At 49.8% G+C, this 18,739-nt stretch overlaps 1 protein-coding gene across 13 annotated transcripts in view; it reads right to left on the bottom strand.

Moving 5' to 3' along the window:
* THAP4 (THAP domain containing 4) overlaps positions 1-18,739 on the bottom strand; it is a 43,750-nt gene that overhangs the window by 10,546 nt on the left and 14,465 nt on the right. For 10 of the 13 annotated variants that reach the window (XR_003434689.1, XR_003434695.1, XR_003434693.1 and 7 more), the window contains 3 exons: positions 5,316-5,475; positions 3,834-3,943; positions 3,033-3,136 (listed from right to left, as the gene is read on the bottom strand). Coding sequence is in view for 8 of the 13 variants with exons in the window: in XM_027116089.1 (XP_026971890.1) it covers positions 3,033-3,136; positions 3,834-3,943; positions 5,316-5,475 (374 nt within the window). In the remaining 5 variants the exon portion in view is untranslated. The remainder of the gene's footprint in view (positions 1-3,032; positions 3,137-3,833; positions 3,944-5,315; positions 5,476-18,739) is intronic. The other 3 variants (XR_003434715.1, XM_027116111.1, XM_027116110.1) reach the window with 1 other exon arrangement.

Genomic DNA, 18,739 nt, shown 5'->3' with positions numbered 1-18,739 from the left:
TAACTATAAGCGATTACTCCCCTGCCCCCCCCACTGTAATTTCTTCGAAAGTCAACTGATTATGTAAAGCAAAAATCCTAGTGTGAAGGTTTATAATGTATGTGGATACTTTTTACATGTAAAAGGTATGATGACACCAGCACAAAAGGAGGATAAATGCAATTCTACACAGCTGTAAGATTAACACACATGTGAAGTGGGAAATGTAACAGTATATCACTGATTATAAACAGACTTTGATAAATTTAGCATGCATATTGTTAGCCTTAAATCAACTATTTAAAAAAAAGGATACAGTTAAGCTAATAGAAGAAACAAAACAGAATGCTAAAAATACTTAATTAACCCAAGAAAACATACTAAGGAACAAAAGAGGGACAAAGCCAAGAAAGAAGTAAAGCAGACAAATCAAGATGGCGGGCGCACAGCCACCCTTACAGATGCTTACGTTAAACGTAAAGGAACTAAATACTCCAATTAAAATACGGAGTCTTCTGACTAGAGAAAAAAAGCAAGACTCTATAAGAAATGTACTGTAAATATAAAGACACAATTTGAATGTGGAAAGGGTAGGAAAAAAGATATACTGTACAAATGATAAGCATAAGAAAGCAGGTGCGGTTACATTAGTATCAGACAAAGCAGACTTCCAGGTATAGTATTACAAGCTATAAAGGACATTTCATAAATATAATACATATATCATCTGTATGCATCTAAATTACACAGCTTCAAAGTTATGAAGCAAAGATGGAACCAAAGAAAGGAACTGAAATATCTTCAGTCATAACTGGAGATTTTAATACCTCTCAGTAATTAGATACAACCAAGAACCCCCCACCCCCAAACACGCTAGTATATAGAAAACCTGATGACATTATCAATCAGCTTGACCTAACTGGTATTTTCAGTCCACTACAGCCAACAACTGTCAAATACTTATTCATTCTGAGTGCATATGAAACATTCACCAAGTTAGATCATATACGGGGCACAAAATAACTTTCAAACAGACCACGTTCTCTGGGTTTTATAGAACTGAATCAGAAATCATAGCAAGAAAATCCTCCAATAGTTGGAAAATAAGTAACATTCTTCTAAATAATCCTGTTCAAGGAAACAAAACCATTGAAGAAATAAAATATTTTGAGCGAGGATAAAAATAATAAAAATGGGTTAAGGACTTCCCTGGTGGTGCAGTGGTTAAGAATCCACCTGCCAATGCAGGGGACACGGGTTTAATCCCTGGTCTGGGAAGATCCCACATGCCGCAGAGCAACTAAGCCCGTGCGCCACAACTACTGAGCCTGCGCTCTAGAGCCCGCGAGCCACAGCTACTGAGCCCACGTGCCGCAACTACTAAAGCCCGTGCACCTAGAGCCCGTGCTCCACAACAAGAGAAGCCACCGCAAGGAGAAGTCTGCGTACTGCAACGAAGAGTAGCCCCCGCTCGCCACAACTAGAGAAAGCCCACGAGCAGCAACGAAGACCCAACGCAGCCAAAAATAAATAAAATTGTAAAAAAAGAAAGAAAGAAAATAGTGCTGGAACAACTGGATATCTATCTAGGAAAAAATGAAAGCATTTTGACTCCTACTTCACACCATACAAAACTATAAATTCCCAAATAATAAACCTTAAAGTAAAAGGAGACACTGTAAAAATTCTTGAAGAAAATGCAGGTGAAAGTGTGTGCTAGGCAAAAAATGTTAAGACAGGGCACAAAAAGCACTAACTGTAAGAGAAAAAACTGATAACAGAACTTCATCAAAAGTAAAACATTTTGTTAAAGAAATGAAATGGTAAGTTTTAAGTTGAGAGCACAGTTTTATCAACACATCTACCTGATAAAGGACTTGTGTCCAGAATATGTAACAAACTCTTACAGCTCAAAGATAAGGCAAACAAGCTGCTGGAGAAAAAGGACAAAGGATTTGAACGCTCACGTCATGAAACAAAGAATACAACGGCAAATAAGCACGTTGCAAGGATGAGCCACATCATTAGTCACTGGGAAAATGTAATTAACACCACACTGCAATGCCACTTGGTAGCCACCAGGATGGCCTCAGTTCAAGGCCCAGCCCGGGAAAGGGTGTGGGGCAGCTGGCCCTCTGTGCGCTGCTGCAGGGCAGGGGTACAGAGCGGCATCAGGAACCATAAAGCACTTAAGACTTCACCATGGAGTGTCCAAGGCCTCTATGGTCGACACCATAAAGAAACCAACTTTGGTATCTACTGAAATACACCGAACAAGGTCCGAAATCCCTGCAGCACACCCCCACGCTGCTGTGCATGGCTACCTGCGGGGTCTCTGGAGCCCATCACGTGAAAACAAAAAGGAAGAGAGACTAACGGTCTACACGTAAAAAAGGAAAGTTGTAAGAGTACAAGAAAATGGAAGAATAATTTTATCCTTTTGGAGCAGAAGACATCTTCCTGAGCCAGAGCCCAAATTCAGACGGCGTTTAGGACGAGACCCCGAGAGCAACTAGAGAAAGATGTACAGCCTGTGGGCAGAAGACATCACGAATCAGGCTAGCCTAAGCCACCGGATGGGGGCGTTGTCACAAATACAGCAGACGACAGATTAATATCCACAGAACATAAAAAATCTCCCAGAAATCAACAAGAAACTGACACCTCACAGAAAAACAGGCAATGACTTTGAACATCAAGTATCGGAACAAGAAATACAAACCACCAGTGAGCGCGAAGAATGCCCCCTCACTCATAAGTTAAATTTAAAACACCAATGAGATACCACCTTTTATCTAGCAGATTAAAAAAATCAGAAATCCTGAAAACACACCGCACTGGTCAAGGAGCAGGGAACAAGGTCCCCGCCGTGCAATGCTGGTGGGGACATACTTGTTCAACAAACCCGAGGACAGCCAACCGCGCATGAGCAGGGATAGATAATCACGTCACGGCCTGTGTGAGCGCGAGAAAGAAGCGGGTGACCAGAGACAGCCAGGCCTCCAGGATGGAGTGCAAAGGCAGGGGTGCCGTGCGGTCCCACCCGGGCTCACCTGCTCCACGTGGGGCTCCTTGGCGAAGGAGGTCCTGGCAATGGAGTGGGACGCGATGCACAGCTCCTGCCCGTTCACCTCGCCCTCCTCCACCTCCACGATGCCTGCAAGGGACACCGTCAGCCCACGCAGCCTGCCCGGGGCTCCCGGCTGCCCTGCGCTCACCACCCTCCTCTGCAGTCAAGGGCTCAACCAATCTGAACGCCGCAGCCATCGAGGCAATAACTGCCCAGGCACCTGCGATGGCCCCCAGGTACCAAGAGGGAGAAGACGCAACTCCTCCTGCAACTCCTGGAGTGGGTCCGTCCCACTCCCCCCAGCGATCTGACAGGAGGGACTGTCCACCTGCTGCCAGGAAGTGAGCGCGCACTTGAGCCAGTGAGCGAGGTTAAGGGTCACGTAGGTGGGTGTTGAGTAATTTCGAATTCATGAACCTGGTTTACTATTTTAGGATGAATTCCCCCTGGGGGCAAAGCAAACTTCCAGACATAGCTTTTGCTCCCTGGTCTAGGTACCCCCAGAGCCCCACCTGCATGGGAAGCTGAGCGACAGCACAGATGTGAGCGCAGAGGGCCGGAGATGAAGCTGGCCTGTTCCCACAGAGCCACGCCCGCAGCCCCCCGCCTGCCGGCCCCCCACTCTCCAGCTCCCCGAGCCGTCCAAAGGCCCGACACTGTCCACCGTGAAACGCACCCACGGGGCCACGTCTGCGGTCACACAGAAATCGGGGGGCAGATGTCACCCCACCTGCTTGCAGCACGCAGGGCGCGTGGGTGCAAGGCAGGCCGGCAAGGGGAGTACCTGTGTTCTGGGCGCTGACGAAGGCCACCTTGTTGGTGTCGGGCTCCAGGCGGATGAAGCCACACTCCCTGTGCATGGGCTTGTGGGTGTCCGGATGGAAGGCGTTGAACCTGGACAGGTAATGTGACAGGTGAAGCCCAGGTACCCAGTGCCCACCAGAGCACATGCCAGACTTTGTGGCCCGCCCCCTCCTCACTTGGCAAGCGTCCAACCCACTGAACGTGAAGCACTACCTGGAAACACAGTCACGTGTGAAGGACGCCGTGCGGAGACACGGGAGACAACAGGTGTGGGCACCCCCGCTCCCCCATCTCTCCTCCCCACCCGTCCTCCCACCAAGGCCTTTTCAGCCCCAGCACCGCACACACTTCTCAGCCTAAGCCCTCCACCAACAAAGTAAAGTCCCACCCAATGCCAGGCCTTCCCTCTTCTGAGCTATTATCTTGCTTAGGAGTCCAGTTAATTCACAGGGTAGGAGAACAGGCGAGGAGTCAGCGTCTTATCGCGCCGCCACCACTGCAAATTCACGGTGGTGAGTAAGAGCTGCACCTTGACCTGAGAGCACCGACTCACAACTTCAACACCAACGCTTACAGCCTCACCAGCACGACGTGTGGGGATCTACTGCTACCACGGATGAACTTCTGACAGGCTGGTGTTGTGGCTACGGCTCACACGCCCTCTTGAGACCACAAGCCCTCACTGAGAAATACCATCTACTGCATACACATAGACCACGACACTGACCAAAATACGTATTTTCTACTCTCATTTTTCTTTAACGTTAGTCGCAAAACTGAGTGACCAGCATTAAAAGAAAATTAATTAATGCTAGTCATAAATGTCTCTAACGGGTTACAGCTCATAGTTTAAAAAGACTGCTTTCTATTAAGGGTTATTCTGCATGACCCAGAATTTCCACCTTTTGTTTATGTGCAGGATATTCTTTCCCTTCACCCATTCAGTCAAGAATCATGCAAAAAGGTACAAGACAATATATCCTCCGCCCCCTCCCTACCAACCCACAGCCCGGGGTGCTCCCCACCTAGCCACCCTGCACTGCGACCTGCTTCCTCAGGAGTGGCAGGGAAGCGCTTTGCTGCACGCTAAGAATCTGAGAACCACGAGACACCAGCTTCTCTGAGCCCTCGGCTGGCTCAGGGGTAGGACTAAATGAAAGCCGGGCCCCCATCTTCAGTCATCTTGGGGTGACTGACTTCCACACAGGTATGCTGCAGGGGATGAAGGATTCAATTGAACACTCACACTCATCTCCATGTTCGGACTACCGAGCCTGAGGTTCTGTGGTCACCTTCACATTGTCTAAAACACAAGAAGGTACCATTTCCACCCAGCGTGCGTCTCAGGTGCCAGGGCAGGAAGAGGGCACCTTTCTGAAACAGACCACCAGGTGCCCTCTGTACCTTCCCACCTGGCGTTCACCTGTCTCATCTCAGAGAGCAGAGCGGCGGGCGGACTCACGAGAAGTTCAGCATGGGCTGGCCCACGTGCGAGATGTGCACCTCCTCCAGGTACTGGAAGGGCTGCAGGGTCGGGAAGGTCCCAGCTCCCGGCGGGTCTGACAGCCATGTGCCCAGCATCCAGGACAGCGGCTCCAGCACAGGGTTCATTCTGGGGGCCTCTGAGGACAGAAGGAGAGAGTGTCAGCGGCTGCTGCCAGTGGTCCCTGCGGGGCTTTGTGCGGAGACTCACACTCCGCACTGGGGAGGCCCCAGTCACTACAGCTCACCCTGCGGGGCCCTGAACACGCCACCAGCCACCTGTCAAGAGGGGGAGAAAAAGGCCAAGCAATTAGCAAACGTCATCTTGCCAGATGCAGCTCTGGAGCCCGGCAGCACCTCGACAGAGAAGAGGAGGAGAGGGCCCGGAGGGCAAGGAGAGGCCAGAGGCCGCGGGGCCTCCGAGGAGGGCTGGGGAAGCGGCAACACCAGGCCCCATGCTAGGTGAGCGTGCCCGGGCACGGTGGCCTGGCGATGGAGATAAAGGGCAGAAGGAAGCTCGTGGGGAGCGGAGCGGAGGGCTTTGGGGCCAGTGAGACGTGAAGAGAGCACCCTGCGGGCAAGACGCGACTGGACTCAGTTTCCCGGGAGAAGCCGAGGGTCTGCACCAGCAGCTCCCGTGGGCCTCCTTTAGACCATTACCCAGAGGGAAAGGACCCTCAAAAGGACCCACCGTCACTGAAGAGGGACGACAGCAAGGCCTTGAATGGGGAGGAGCCAGGTGGAAAGGCCCCAGCGACAGGACCGTGACCGCGCCCACTGCCAGCGGCTCCCAGGCAGCTAGCCCAGCCCCACACCCCACTCCTACCCGCCAGCAGTCAGGGGATGGAGCCTGGCTAAGGACCACGTGCTGCTGAGCGGCTTTTCAGAAATGGGCTCACGCGATCCTCACGCCTGCCGTGTTCAGTGGACTCGCCCTGAGACCACGGGAAGGCGGGGTTGGAGCCCGCACCTGGCCCGCCGGGGGCACAGGGACAGGTGGTCTGGGTCCCAGATGCAGTCAAATGCTCCTCCCGGTACGCCTGCTTCCCACGCCTTGTCACGCCTCAAACCCAAGTGCTTTCAGGCAAACAGTGCAAGTGATACTAAGCAAAAGCAGGAGAGGAGAGGCTGGCGTCAGCTGAGCCACGTGCGAGGCTACACTACGTTTTTTTCTTGGCTGCATGACAGGGCTTGCGGGATCTTCGTTTCCCTACCAGGAGTCGAACCCGGGGCCCCGGCAGTGGAAGCACGGAGTCCTAACCACTGGACCGTCAGGGAATTCCCAAGGCCACACTACTGATTTCTGGGTTCTATCAACAAGCTCCAAAATGCCAGAGCAAAGGAACCCGCTCCCCAGTCACACACACCAAGGGGACGGGGGTTCCGGAAGCATCTCGGCCTCTAAAATCACACAACCTTCGACTAGATTGAAAGCAGTCTGGGAGTATGACACCCAGGGGAAAAGGAGCTCGAAGGGCTCTGGTGGTGGAGAAGCGACAGACAGCATCTAAGAAGCGCTGGGGACCACGGAGGAGGGCCAAGCTCCCGGCCAGGCCTGGGCATGCAGCGCGAACCAGAGGGTGGGGAACAGGGACTCACACCTCTGACTTCTGAGCCTCATGAGGCATAAAATGGGCAGGCTTTGGGGGGTGGGGCGGGGTGAAACTCCCTTTCTTTTCCAACCTGGCTATTTCTTCTGGTACTTCCTTTTCAAACTGCCGGTGGAAAGTTAGAAAGCGAGGATGGCAACACTGGAGCTTTGACTGATCAAACCTTCATCATTAGACAGCAAGAGAAATTGAAATCAGGCTTCTAGTTACAATCTTTGATGGAAGTAAAGAATAGAGCTTCAGAATCCAGTCTGGGCTCCAGCAGACCCTGCTGCTGCTGACTCTCGGGGACGCGTGGCTCATTCATTCATCTGTGCCACGTGCCACACGATCGTCCAGGGAGAGGGGCCCAGCAGCCAGCGGACGGGAGACAGACACTCGTCCCGGAGAGGGGAGCCGGCTGGACACAAGGATAAGTAGAAGGGGCGGAACCTCCCAGACACGAGGTGATGAGCCAGAAAGGGACTTGGGGGCTGTGGGGACCTTGTGCAATCTTACTAAGCGGGGCAAGTTTGGACCCTGGTGGGCGGGGAGCAGAGCCCGCGCTGGGGACTGGAGCCGGCGGCTGCTCGGGAGGGTGGACCAGGCGGACAAGCTGCAGACACAAGGCGGGCTGGCCTTGCTGGGCAGGAACAGGCAGCCAGTGTGGCTGGGGAGGGCTGGCTGGGAGAACCGTGTCAGCCCCTGGAAGGGCTCCGGCCTTGACTCTGGGCAGAGCCTGGAGGTCTGAGCAGAAGGGCTGAGGCCTCTGGCTACAGGAAGCAGCTGGTGGCAGAGGAGGGTGGCCCCCGCGGCCGCCAGGGAGGCGGCAGGAAGGGCAGGAAGCCACGACTAGGCGGCAATCCTGCCCTCGGAGCACCCGAGAGAGACGGAAACACGCCCCCTCGAGACCTGAACACGAGGCTTATCTGGGACACCCCAAATGTCCTCGTGGGGATCCCTCGTGGGGATCAAAAGATCACGCAGACACAGAGTACAACTTGGACACAAAAAGTAGGGAAGCTCTAGATGAGGACGACCTTGAAAACGCACGCGGAGAGAGGGAAGGCGGACGCTGAAGGCCACTCGGTGCACGACCCGATTTGTAGGAAATGCCAGAAGGGCAGGTCCACAGAGAAAGCAGAGCAGTGTTCTGCGCAGCAACACGGGTGGCAGGCTCCCCAGGGACGCGGGGAGGGAACGCGGATCCGAGGATCCTGAGGCCACCAGAGCCCTCCCTGCCGTCCAGGTACAGGCTGGGCCGTCCAACACTGAGCCTGTGAAAGGTGGCTGGTCCGCTGAAACACGCTCTAAGTGTAAGACACACGCTGAATTTCAAAAACTCAGTCCAAAAAAAGGAACTTCAAGTAAATCAGCAATAATAATGTTTTATATAATATTGAGTTAAATAATTTACTAAAGTTAACTTCACTTGTTTCTCTTTACCTTTTTAATACGTTTAGTAGAATATTTAAAATTAGGTAGGAACTCGGGCCACATTCCTGTTGAGAGCACTGGAAAGGCCAGTTTTCAACACTCACGGAATGCTGTCCTGTGAGTTCCCCCTGAGGGTGTTCCTAGAAGACAGACTTCACCAAAAGGCGATGAGAGATGATGGCAGAGGAGTTGCAGTAAGTCCTGAACATGTTCCACGGGACAGCAGACGTGAGCGCTGGGCATGGGTGGTGGGTGCCCCAGCCGCGCACAGAAACCACAGGCGGAGCGGGAACCCGGGGAGCAGGGCAGGTCTGCTGGTCCCTCACAGAGGGTCCGTGGCCCCCAGGCTGCCCAACCAGGAACAGGCCATGTGGGAAAGATTTACTTTAAAAACAAAACCCAGCAGGCACACTATAAAGCACTAAGACAGAACTAACACCAACACACCTGAAGTCACATGTTAAAAGAAAAAGCTCTTCAGAATGAATCACAAAGCAAGATCCTCAACACTTGCTGTAAACAAGAGATGCACCTAAAATAATGTGGAAAAGCATCAGAAGGTGGGGCAAAGGCAAGCAGCAGGAAATCAGGCGTCATGACCCTGAAATCAGGTAAAGTGAAGTTCAAGCCAAGATGCATTCAAGCAGACAGGGAACAGCCTCTCAGAACGCTAAGGGCGCAGGTCACCGCGGAGATTATCTGTGAATACGCACGCACCAAACGTGGCAGCAATGTTTATAAAGCAGAAATTACTGAAGACGCTCAGATGTTGACAGAAAGAAACCAAAGGAAATCTCCATTCATGTCTATGTTCAAGTGAATAATATTCAAATAACGAAATAGAAAGCCTATACAATATAATTAATGAGGTGGTTCTGACATACACTGAACTTTGTAGCTTAAAACTAAAGAATACTCCTTCAAGTTCCTCTGAAAGACTCATGAAGACTTACCTTATAAGGGGTCAGAGAAAACCTGTAAGTTTCAAAAACTAAAAAAAGTTCCCACCATACTGTCTGATCACAATGCGAGACTAGAAATTAAAATAGTACAGATATTCCTTAAAAACATGCCACGAAAAGAGATGCCAGACACAAAAACGTACACATTCCATGACTCCACTTGTAAGAACGTTTAGATCAGGCCCGCAGATCTATGGGAGGGGAGTCAGAAGGCACAAAAGAGCCTGAGGGTGCTGGCTGAAGGGTCTGCACCCGTCAAACCTCATCCAGGGGACACCTAAGCTGTCTCACTCATGTAAATGCTACCTCAGTAGAAACATTAGGAGCTGAAACTTCCACGAAACAAACAAGCATCAAAAGAAAGCAAAGGGCTTCTCTGGTGGCGCAGTGGTTGAGAGTCCGCCTGCCAATGCAGGGGACACGGGTTCGTGCCCCGGTCTGGGAAGATCCCACATGCCGCGGAGCGGCTGGGCCCACGAGCCATGGCCGCTGAGCCTGCACGTCCGGAGCCCGTTCTCCGCGACAGGAGAGGCCACAGCAGTGAGAGGCCCGTGTATCGCAAAAAAAAAAAAAAAAAGAAAAAAAGAAAGCAGAGACGCCCGCCTTTCCCTGGCCTGCCGGCTGTGCGACAGCAGCACGGGGCGGCCTCGCCTCCTGGGTCTCGGGTCCCTGCAGGGGGACTGCTGCCCCGCAAGGACGGGCTCTCCGTTGCAGGTATTCTGGTATTTTAAGAGAAACCAGAAATGTTGACTTTGGGGGTAAAATATCGCGATTTCTAAACATGTTCAAATTAAAACAAGACCAGGCTGTGGGGAGTCCCAGCCCCTCGTCCCCAGTGGTCCCGGTCCATGAGCTGTCACAGCCTTGTCCTCACGACACAGGGCTTGTGGAGGGCCCGGCGCTCCCCTGGCCCCAGGGTCAGGGCCCATGCGTGCCCCCCTCGCGGCCTCTCGTCCCTTCTCTCTTCCAGCCCGAGTGAGAGGCTGGTGACACCAGCGACCCCCCTGCAACCTGAACCAATGGCTTCCAGAGTGTCAAGGGACATTGCAGCTGCCCTCAGCTGGGTTTCTAAGTGAGGAAGTAGGTTTTTGCACTGTCTGAGATGCACACGGAGCTGTTCTGTACACAGGGACACTGCCTATGTACGGACAGGCCCACTGCCCTGATGTCAACACGAAACCAGCAGCCTGAACAGTGCAGGAGGAACAGCCACAGGACCTGCTGGGAGAGGCCTGTAAAGACGCGGTTGTAGCGGTCCACGAGCAGGAGAGCACAGCCGGTCCAGCGGGAGAACGGGGCTGCAGAGCCTGCGAAGTCTACCTGCAGGGATGCTCCGTGGCCCCCAGCCCCCAGGGGCCCAGGGACTCGCCGCAACACCGGCACCTGGAAGGTGGCGGGAGGCAGAGCAAAGACGGATTAAAGATGGACCTGGGGAGTCTCCACTGCACCCTCGTTTGCTAGGAGGCAAGAGAAGATGTTTTTATAAGGAACTCCAGCAAGATGAAGGAACTGCCTCAGGGACCCGGAGACGAGACAGGAGGAGCACAGGTGGAAAAGGGCTCCACGGAGGGTCCTCTGAAGGGACAAGAGCCCAGCTGCTCTCAAATGGGTAGGACGGGGCATGGGGGCGGCTGGCTGACATACGCAGAGCCCAGCTGGTCCCGGGAGAGTTGGGCTGGTGGGCCTGAGGCAGGCCTGGACCACGCGGTTTACACCTGCAGGGTCGTGGGACAAGATGGCAGGGCTGGCCGGCGGCCCACCTAAACTGGTCCCGCCTGCCCTCCTCGCTCCGGGGTAGCGGCCCCGGGCCGGGTCTGACTGAAGGCTACCACCCACCAGGCTCAGGCAGGGGAGGAGCTGGGTGTGCAAACTACAGCCAGGTGAGGCGAAAGGTGGGGCTGACCAGTCCCGGGGATGGGGACCAGGGAGGTGGCCACGGGGACTGAGGGTGGAAGTCAGACATCTGGAGGAGAGTCGCCAAAACCAGAAAATGGCAAGTGAGGCTTAAGATGCGACGTAGGTTAGGAAGTGAATGAGGATAGAAGGTGGGGGAGGCGAGGGGAGAAGTCCAGGTGCGGCCGGCGTCCTGGGGGGTTGGCACTATCAGGGCGGCGGTGTGGGCCACACGAGCCAAGGTGGACACTGCCACCAGCACAGGTCAGAAGCACCAAAGAGGCACTCAGCCGGGCACAGGCCCCTGGACAGAGGGTGGCAGGGTGTTTCGGGAAGAGCAGGCGGGGTGGGGTGAGAGCTTAGGGCCTCGCTCCCCGCCTCCAGGAGATTCAGCCCCACATGTGCTCATCAGCAGACTCGGCAGGGCCGGATGGTGCACACGAGGCCACGTGGAGCCTTCCCGAGCCGAGGTTCCTTGAGTCCTCAGGAAACAGAACCCCTCGCCTAGGTGTCGGCTGTCACTGAGCACGGAGCTCACATGTGATGAACACTGTCATCACACTAAGAAAGTGGAAGGGGCAGCAGTGTGTTTATAAGGCTGTATATTTAAAAAGACTAGAAAATTCTAAGATGACTCTTCTTTTAAAAGCCAGAAGAAACACTGTGAATAGAAATGGAGCGCTTGCTTGGAAAGGAAGGAGCACGCTGTTAAATAAATGTCAGGGGACTCCTGGTGCGGCCCGAGCGCATGGTTACAACCCAGAAGGTCTGACACCTGGCCCTGCGCCGAGAAACACTTCAGATCCAGTCCTCCTGGCTTGCTGTCACTTGCTCTTAATCGTAATGAATTTCAGTGTGGACAAGGACAGCAGTCAACGTTGGGTTGGGCAGGTCCCCGAAGGCTGGCTGCCCCGCCCTGCCCCCACCCCAAGCTGCCACCGCTGGGGAGCCACTGTCAGCTCCTTGTTTGCACTGAAGTGTTGCAGGGCAGAAGGACCAACAGGATTCCTCTAAAATCCAAATGTCAAGTGGCATGAGCCTATACGTATGCCAGAATCCACCCAGCTATATCCTTGAGGTTTGTATATAAGTGATACTTTGTTAGAGAAACAAAAATAAAATGAACTTAAAAGTCAAACACATGAGAAGTATAATAAATAGGAAATCTAGCCTACTTGCCCCTTTCAACCTCTTCAAATACACCAGACAGGCTTTTCTATGCATTTCTTTTCCTGATTTCATTTTTCTTTTATTAAGATCTCAACCAAAATGCAAAAACAAAAATTTAAATTTTCTCCAAGAAATTTAAATTTTCATTTTTTTTTGGCTCAAGACAGTGAAAGCAGGCTTACCCATCCCTAAGTTTTCTACCCTCCGGACACCGTCAAGGTTCTTCAAGGTTGTTTTCTGCCAATACACGGGAAATGTTTGCACCTGGCTGTTAGCAGCTCGGCAGGAAGTGACTGCCAAACCTGAAGGATGCATTCTGGGAACTGTAGTTCCACGATAAAAGGGGATTCCTCAGGAGAAAGTGGAAGACAAGGACAGACCAGAGATGACCAAATCTTAGAGCTGAGAGGGGCTTTGGAGGTCAAGGTGAATTTATGAAAGTCAGACAGGCCAGAGGGGCGAACCGCGTGGAGCAGAGTGAGGACTGGGGCCTACACCCTCTGCTGCTCCCACTGACAGCCAGAGGGGACTGCCCCATTCAACAGGGAAAGCACGTGGGCCAAGCACGCAGCAAAGGCTCTTTCTGGAACACGCACTGTGGAAACTCCTGCCGCGTCCCCTTCTGTGTCTCCTGGCAAATGTGTCAGCAGACAGGCCCAGGACCCCCAGGGCAGGAAATGAGCACACCCGTCCATTGGGACCTAGGGACGGACGTCTTCCTGGTGCCACCCACGCCCACATCGCTTTGTGTTGATGCCAGCGTTCCCGCCAGGGCACAGAGAAAATGACGCCAACTGCACACACATAGGGTGCAGAGCCCAGGTGGCCCAGCCGGCGCTGGCTGTCCCAGGCAGAGAGGGCATACACGCGGCACACATGGTCCGGCTGGTTCCCACTGAACGGGCACCCCAGGGGAAACTGTTCTTTTAAAATGATGGCAAGGCCCTCACCTCATCACCCAGGAAATGGAAAGGCACCCATGCACACAGGGGGGAAAAGGAAATGACAGAAAATTGAGCATATTTTCTATAAAATACAAAAGACATAAAAAGAGGCCAAATTATTATTTGCGGATAAATGTTATGGTTGGTTATCTAGTTAATCCAAAAGTCTCAACTGAGAAACTATTCGAATTAATAAGTGAATTTGTTAAGGTGGCAGTTACTAAAATGGGCAGCTTTCCCGCAAATTAAACTCAACAGGGGAGGGGCCATCTTCCACTCTGACACGTAGAGCTTAGAAGTCATAACTCCTGTCTTTACAAGAAAAACACTGAAAGAACTGAAAATTAATGACTGTCCTTGGACCCATCAGAGAAGTGCAGCCACAGATGTCTCCCCCAAACCTGCAGAAATGTGCTCACCTGGAGCAGAAGCTGGCAGGAACCCTGGACCAGATGCCGGGCTGAGTGCGCAAGACTGAGACAGTAAGCATCTGCGGGGCCACAGTCCTGCAGGCCCCGCACTTTCATGGGGTTCATTTCCAGAAACCCACCAAGTTCTCATCACAAAAAGCCAAGAAAAAAATCACCTGGGTCCCTGGCAGGGGTAGGGTAAGGGAACCACGTTGAAATAAGCCCAGAGCATTCTCCAAAACAAAGTCCTGTTCTGCAGTGAAAAGACTCCACCAGAGCTTGATCTCACCTGGGGGAAGGGCTCTTCCCCACTTGGCCCCTCTGGCCTTCCGGTCTTACCCCAGGGAGGGGAAAGAAGGGGAAGAAACACTTGTGAAGGTCACAGCCCAGGAATACAGGCCACTAAAAGGCTGAAATTTAACCCTAAGATTATAAAATGCTTCCCTTCCCCCACACCACTCCTCAGGGCTCCAGCGTAACAGGATTACAGGGGAAAATGCCCCAAGGTACCAACTCTACTACGAAAACAGTCTTCAGAGAAACCCAAAGACAACAGGGGAGACAAAAAATAAGGACTTGGAGGAATCTGAAGCCTTGGCACGTACAGCTGCAGCTGCAGGAGAGATGAGACGCGGCCCAATCGCTAGTCAGGTTACCGCGACACTTCAAGCTGAGAGCCCATCTACGTCAGTTTCCACTGTGATACATACACCATATCCACCTTTCCAAAAAATTACATGGCATGCTAAAAAGCAAGCAAAAAAAAAAACCCACAGTCTGAAGAGACAGAGCCTGACTCAGATATGGAAGAAATTCTGTAATTATCAGATTAATATACTAAGGATGCTAATGGAAAAAGTGGACACCATGCAAGAAGAGATGAGTAACATCGGAGGAGAAAGGAAATGCAGACAAAGAATCAAAAACACTGATGGACAAGGCTGAGGAAAGAGTCAGGGAGTCTGAAGATACGTCCATGGAAACTTCCCCAACTGAAATGCAAAAAGAAAAAAGAACAAGAACAGAATATCAGGGAAATGTGCAACAATAAAAAAGTGATACATATGCATGATTGGAATAGAGAAAAAGAAAGGAGATAAAGAAATGTGTGAAGTAAAAAGAGCTGAGAATTTTTAAAAATTAATGACAGACACCAAACCACAGATCCAGGAAGCTCAGACAATAACAAGCAAAATAAATACCAAAAAATCTACATCTAGGCATATCATATTCAGACTGTAGAGAACCAAAGACAGAGAATCTTAAAAGAGGCCAGAGGGGAAAAAACCTCATCTACAGAGTTAAAACAATAAGAATTAAAGTGGACTTCTTGTTAGAAGACCTGCAAGCAGGAAAAGTGTAGAGTCCTACATCCAGTGAAAGTATCCTTCAAAAGTAAAGAGGAAATAAAGACTTTTTCAAACAAAAACTGAGAGAATTCACTGCCAGCAGACATGCCCTGCATGAAATATTAAAAGTTCTTCAGGGACAAGGAAAATGATATAGATCAGAAAACTCATATCTATATAAAGAAAAGAGCATTGGAGAAGGAATAAATGAAGGTAAAAATAAAATGCTTTTTCTTATTTTTAATTGACACAATAGACAAAGGTTTGTTCAAATTTTTAGTAGTAACAGGGTGATTATAGCATAAGTATAAGTGAAATGAATGACAGCAATTTCATAAGGGACAGTCTGTTAAAGGCACCTGCTCTACCCATGAAGCAGTGTAGTGTTATTTGAAAGTGGACACAGATTAGTTGTAAATGTATATTGCAGGGCTTCCCTGGTGGCGCAGTGGTTGGGAATCGCCTGCCGATGCAGGGGATGCAGGTTCGTGCCCCGGTCCGGGAGGATCCCGCATGCCGTGGAGCGGCTGGGCCCGTGGGCCATGGCCGCTGGACCTGCACGTCCGGAGCCTGTGCTCCGCAACCGGAGAGGCCACAGCAGTGAGAGGCCTGCGTACCGCAAGAAAAAAAAAATGTATATTGCAAACTTTCGGACAACCACTAAAAAACTTTTTTAAAAGAAGTGTTAATTGATATGCTAAGAAAGGAGAGAAAATGAAATCCAATAAAACGCTCAATTAAAAACAGAGAAGGTTGAAAAGGAGAGGAAGAAAACAAAAGAAGCAAATGGAAAGCAGTCACAAACATGACAGACATCAATCCAGCTGAAGCAATGACCAGTTTATATTTGAGTGGCCTAAGACCACCCATCAAAAGATGGAGACCATTAGAGCAGATTGAAAAAAAAAAAGACCCACTATATGTTGTGTATAAGAGACCCACCTTAAATATAAAGACAGATTAAAAGTAAAGGGATGGGCCTTCCCTGGTGGCGCAGTGGTTGAGAGTCCGCCTGCCGAGGAGGGGACACGGGTTCGTGCCCCAGTCCAGGAATATCCCACATACCACAGAGCGGCTGGGCCCGTGAGCCATGGCCGCTGAGCCTGTGCATCCGGAGCCTGTGCTCTGCAACGGGAGAGGCCACAACAGTGAGAGGCCCGTGTACCGTAAAAAAAAAAAAAAAAAAAAAAGTAAAGGGATGTAGAAAGATATATCATGCTGACAAGAATCAAAAGACAGCTGGAATAGCTGGAAAGCAGACATTAGGACTAGAAAAATTACCAGGGGTGAAGAGCAGCAATAGTATATAATAACCAAGAGGCCAAGTCTCCAAGAAGATTAATAATCCTCAATGCTTATGTACCTAACAACAGAGCATCAAAATACGTGAGACAAAGCCTGACAGAACTGCAAGGAGAAATACACAAACCTACCATCACAGCTGGAGACTTCAACACACTACAAGGAATGGACAGATCCAGCCGGAAGAAAATCAGCAAGGACACTGATGAACTCATCAATCAACTGAATATAACTGATCTCTATGAACCACTATGGTGGCTAATTTTAGGTGTCAACTTGACTGGGCTAAGAGGATGCCCAACTAGCTGGTACAACATTTCAGGGGGTGTCTGTGAAGGTCTTTCCAGAAGAGATTAGCATCTGAATTGGTGTGCTCAGTAAAGCTGATGGCCCTCCCCATGTGCGTGGGCCGTGAGTGCCTCAACAGAATAAGAAGGCCGCAGAGGGGCGAACCTGCTCTCTCTGTTGGAGCTGGGGCACCATCTCCTGTCCTGGGGCCTTCAGATGGACCAGGACTTCCCTACCCCCTCCCAGGCCTTTGAACAGGAACTGAATTACTCCACCAGCTTTCCTAGTTCTCGAGCTTGCCACACATAATGGTGGGAGCCAATTCCTGTAATGAATTTCTGTGTACACACACACACACACACACACACACACACACACACACACACACACACTACTGGTTCTATTTCTCTAAAGATCCCTGACTAACCACTAGTTCCATCAACAACAGCAGGACACACATTTTGCTCCAGCTCAAGCTCACAAGAAACATTCACCATGACAGGCCACGTTCTGGGCCGCAGAACATACCTTAACACATTTAACAGAACAGAAATCATACAAAATACGTTCTCAGACCACTGGAATTAAATCAGTAACAGCAAGATACCTGAAACAGTCCAAAATACTTGGAGATTAAACAAGACACTTCTAAGAACCAAGTGGGTCAAGAAGGAAGCCTCAAGAGAAATAAAAACACTTAAACTAAATGGAAATGAAAATACAACTTATCAAAATTTGTGGGATGCAGAAAAAGCAATACTTAGAGGGAAATGTATATTAGAAAAGTAGTACCTGAAATTAATAATCTAAGTTTTCACATTAGGAAAGTAGAGAAAGAAAAGCAATTAAATTGAAAGCAAGCAAAAGAAAAGGAAAAAAAAATTGGAGCAGAAACTAATGAAATTGAAAACAGGAAAAAAAAGAAAATCAACAAAATCCAAGATTGGTTTTTCAAAAAGATCAATAAAACTGATAAAACTCTAGCCTGGTTAACTAAGGAAAAAAGGAGAGAAGACAAAAATTACCAATATTATAAATAAAAGAGGAACATCACTACTATCCCATGGACATTAAAAGGTTAAAAAGGCATATTATGAACACTTTACGCCTACAAATTTGATAATTTAGGTGAAATGGATCAATTCCTTGAGAGACACATACTAGCAAAATTTATACCAGGAGAAAGAGATAAATCTGAATAGGCCTGTATCTATTAGAGAAACTGAATCAATAATTAATAACCTTCTAAAACAAACCAGGCCTAGATGGGTTTCTAGAATATTGGTGAATTCTACCAAACATCTAAGGAAAAAATTTTACCTATTCTTTACAATCTCTTCTGGAAGGCAGAAGCAGAGGGAATACCTCCTAAGTCATTCAATTGAGGCCAGCATCACCCTAATACCAAAACCAGGCAGAGACATTACAAGAAAGGAAAACTACAAATATCTCTCATCAACATAGATGCAGAACTCCTTAACACGAGCAAATGGCATCTAACAACGTAAAAAAAAAAAAAATTATACACCATGACCATGTGGGTTTATTCCAGTATACAAGGCTGGTTCAGCACTCTAAAATCAGTTAATACACTCCGTCACATCAACAGGCTAAAGAAGAAAACTCAAATGATCATATCAATGGATGCAGAAAAAGTGACAAAATCACTTTTCATGATAAAACTCTCAATAAACTAGGAATCAAGGGGAACTTCCTCAACTTGATAAAGAACATCTATTTAAAAAACCCTACAGACGGGAATTCTCTGGCAGTCCAGTGGTTAGGCCTCCGTGCTTTCACTGCTGAGGGGAGGGTGCAGGTTCAATCCCTGGTCAGAGAACTAAGATCATGCAAGCTGCATGGCGTGGCCAAAAACCCCCCCAAAACCAAAAAAATGCTATAGTTAATGCCATACTCATGGTGAGAAACTCAAAGCTTCCGTATGAAGATCAGAAACAAGGCGAGGATGCCCCCTCCCCACTCATACAATGAACTGGAAGTCCCAGTTGATGCTACAAGAGAAGAAAAGGAAATAAAAGGTACACAGAGTGAAACAGAAA

This window comes from Aethalodelphis obliquidens, unplaced genomic scaffold (genome assembly GCF_003676395.1).
Source record: "Aethalodelphis obliquidens isolate GAN/ISIS:26980383/991018 unplaced genomic scaffold, ASM367639v1 scaffold2, whole genome shotgun sequence".
NCBI lineage: Eukaryota > Metazoa > Chordata > Mammalia > Artiodactyla > Delphinidae > Aethalodelphis > Aethalodelphis obliquidens.
This window is presented reverse-complemented; position numbering and strand designations above follow the sequence as displayed.